The sequence below is a fragment of the Myotis davidii genome, unplaced genomic scaffold, assembly GCF_000327345.1.
Source record: "Myotis davidii unplaced genomic scaffold, ASM32734v1 scaffold284, whole genome shotgun sequence".
NCBI lineage: Eukaryota > Metazoa > Chordata > Mammalia > Chiroptera > Vespertilionidae > Myotis > Myotis davidii.
Genome location: NW_006295261.1, coordinates 342,936 through 345,618, shown reverse-complemented (window position 1 = coordinate 345,618; position 2,683 = coordinate 342,936). Strand labels below are relative to the sequence as shown.

Sequence of the window (2,683 nt, the reverse complement as noted above, 5' to 3'; positions counted from 1 at the left end):
GCCCATCTGTCTGAGTCACAAGGCTTTTGAGCTCCTCAGAAGCCAGAGCTCAGGCCCATGAGCCACATCTGGATAGGGGTGGTGCTTCACCTGAGACTGGGTGTGGCTAGCACAGATGGACAAGGTCACCAGGCCATTTGTGAACTACACTGAAACATTTAGGAGAGTCCACAGAAAGGTCAAAATCGCAGGGAACGAAAAGGAGAAAAGATGCTCCTGGCAGCTCCTCATCCACCAGGGATCAGCCCAGGAGATTCTCCCATGGAGTTGATCAATAACAGATGTCCCTCATTTGAGAAGCTCCCCTGTGCCAATGTTATTCAGATAGTGGGAATAATTTATTGTTAATACACTGATACCCTGGCAGTCAAATATTCATTGTACTGCATTGAGAGGAAACCAAGACACAGGTAGATATAGTCACTAAAGCCAGAGCCACACAGTCCATGAGAGTGACTCAAGGTCTGTCTGCAGCCATTACCTCTCCTCCATCCCAGAGGGATCCCTAAAGCAAACATTGGTTTAGATCAGTGATGACGAACCTTTTGAGCTCCACGTGCCAGCATTTTGAAAAACCCTAACTTAACTCTAGTGCTGTGTCACATAAAGAAATTTTTTGATATTTGCAACCATAGTAAAACACATATTTTTGATACTTATTTTATATATTTAAATGCCATTTAACAAAGAAAAGTCAACCAAAAAAATGAGTTCGCGTGTCACCTCTGACATGCGTGTCATAGGTTCGCCATCACTGCTCTAGTGTATTAATAAATACTTTAGTAGTAAAAGCTGAATGACAGAATGTAATTAAAGGAGTTATTCAATTTAGCCTAAGATTGATATAGTTCTATAACAGCCATAATCTCGTTTTATAATCTTTAAACTTATAATCATAATTTTATCTCTTTATAATACCTCAGACCACTGACATGTGCAGCTTTAGTATTGATAACATTAATAACTGCAATGGTTTAAACAATTCTGAAGGTTCAGACATGCAACATATCTGTAATTTTTCTTTTCTTGCAATATTTCCCCCTCCCCCAATTAATTTTCTATAATTTCTCTGAAGCACAAATTTGAATCTTATATATACTCTAATGTTAAAGTATGAGGAAAGGTAATATAAGCAGTAACTGAATCTAGCCAACTAACCAACAGCACAGTAACAAGATTCTATTCTCTTCACATTCTAGACTACACAGTAATTCTCCTGAATAGAAAACAATTATTGCCATGTAAAAATATTTCAAAAAGAAAACCAACTGCTAACATTATTAATGAAGACAAAAAATAAATAATACAAAATGATTTCTAGTCAGTCTTCACAGAAATGTTGCAATTAAATTTTAAAAAAATGGTTTTACAGATTCATTTCCGTTAAAATGATGGTTGGCTGTTGGTGCTTCAATGGCTGACTTAATTTAGTTTAATAGTTATCATTTAAGTGAATTCCATCCTATATTTTTAAATATCATTCATAATAAGAAAGAAGTCACTTGAATTTTCCAGATATGCTTTAATTTATATGATTGAAAAAACAAGTTGCGATAGTAGTTATCTAATATGTTGAGGTTTAAAAAATTCTTGAGATACATCCCTTAATGAATGTCAAGTACCTATTAGGAAATAGCAAACATTTTGTGACAGGAGAAAAGAAATGTCAAATTTATCTCAAAACTAAACGAACACAAAAGTGATCTAAGTCTTTAGACCTTAGATCACTAATTAAATTAACACAAATACATAAATATTTGTTATATAATTCTCATGACTATTCTCTCTCAAGCATTCATTAATAAGTTCTCTCCCAGTACCTTTATCAATAAAGGTACCACTCACTTAAATAGAATATACCAAACATCTGGGGCATAGATTAAATCTGATTAAGACAATGACTCAATGATTAGACAATGACAATTCATCATTGACAAGATCCCAAATAGCCTGGCCAGCATGGCTCAGTGGTTGAGCAGCGACCTATGAACCAGGAGAGGTCACGGTTCAATTCTAGGTCAGGGCCCATACCAGGGTTGTGGGCTCGATCCCCAGTCCAAATAAATTTCAAAACTAAAACTCCTTTCATCTCAAGACTTCAGCTAACATAAAAATGGATAAGATCTGTATCTTACAATTTCAAGTATTCTTCATATTGAATTTAGTTGAAAAAATAAACAAATAGTTTATTATTAAACTCATTTTCTTTGTTGCCTATAGACACAAAACAAGTCCTGGGTTTCCCAAATCGGAAAGAGGAAAAAGCAGAGAAGCTACAAGAACTTTTGTGAATATTCCTGTATCTCAGATAAAGGAACTAAAGGATTTTAGGTAAGGCCACAAAGCTAGAATTTCAAGTTAGGATTACAATCTAAATAGTCTAAATCCCTCTAAAGCTTTTAATTGCCCCTTAATGTAACTTTATGTAGTCATTTCTGTTAGAAAATTGTTTTCTCACAAATTAGAATACATTTTTAGACAAGACCAAGCAAATACTAGTTTATACTCTTTGTATAAATCTACCTTTTCAACCAGACTGTCGTGTTTGTCTTTAAAGTCTTCATTAACATCCAATATTAAGATAGGCACTTCTTGTAGATAATCAAAGTTGGTTCTATTTAAAGAGTGATGAACAAAACAGTTAGAAAAAGCAATAAATAAGAGAAAATCATTCATGGATAAT

General features: G+C 34.3%; 1 protein-coding gene across 3 annotated transcripts in view; it reads right to left on the bottom strand.

The window, feature by feature from the left end:
• Positions 1 to 2,683, bottom strand: part of DCK (deoxycytidine kinase) — a 25,619-nt gene that overhangs the window by 1,620 nt on the left and 21,316 nt on the right. For all 3 annotated transcript variants that reach the window (XM_015567924.1, XM_006769910.2, XM_015567923.1), the window contains exon 6: positions 2,524 to 2,614. In XM_015567924.1, coding sequence (XP_015423410.1) covers positions 2,524 to 2,614 — 91 coding nt within the window. The remainder of the gene's footprint in view (positions 1 to 2,523; positions 2,615 to 2,683) is intronic.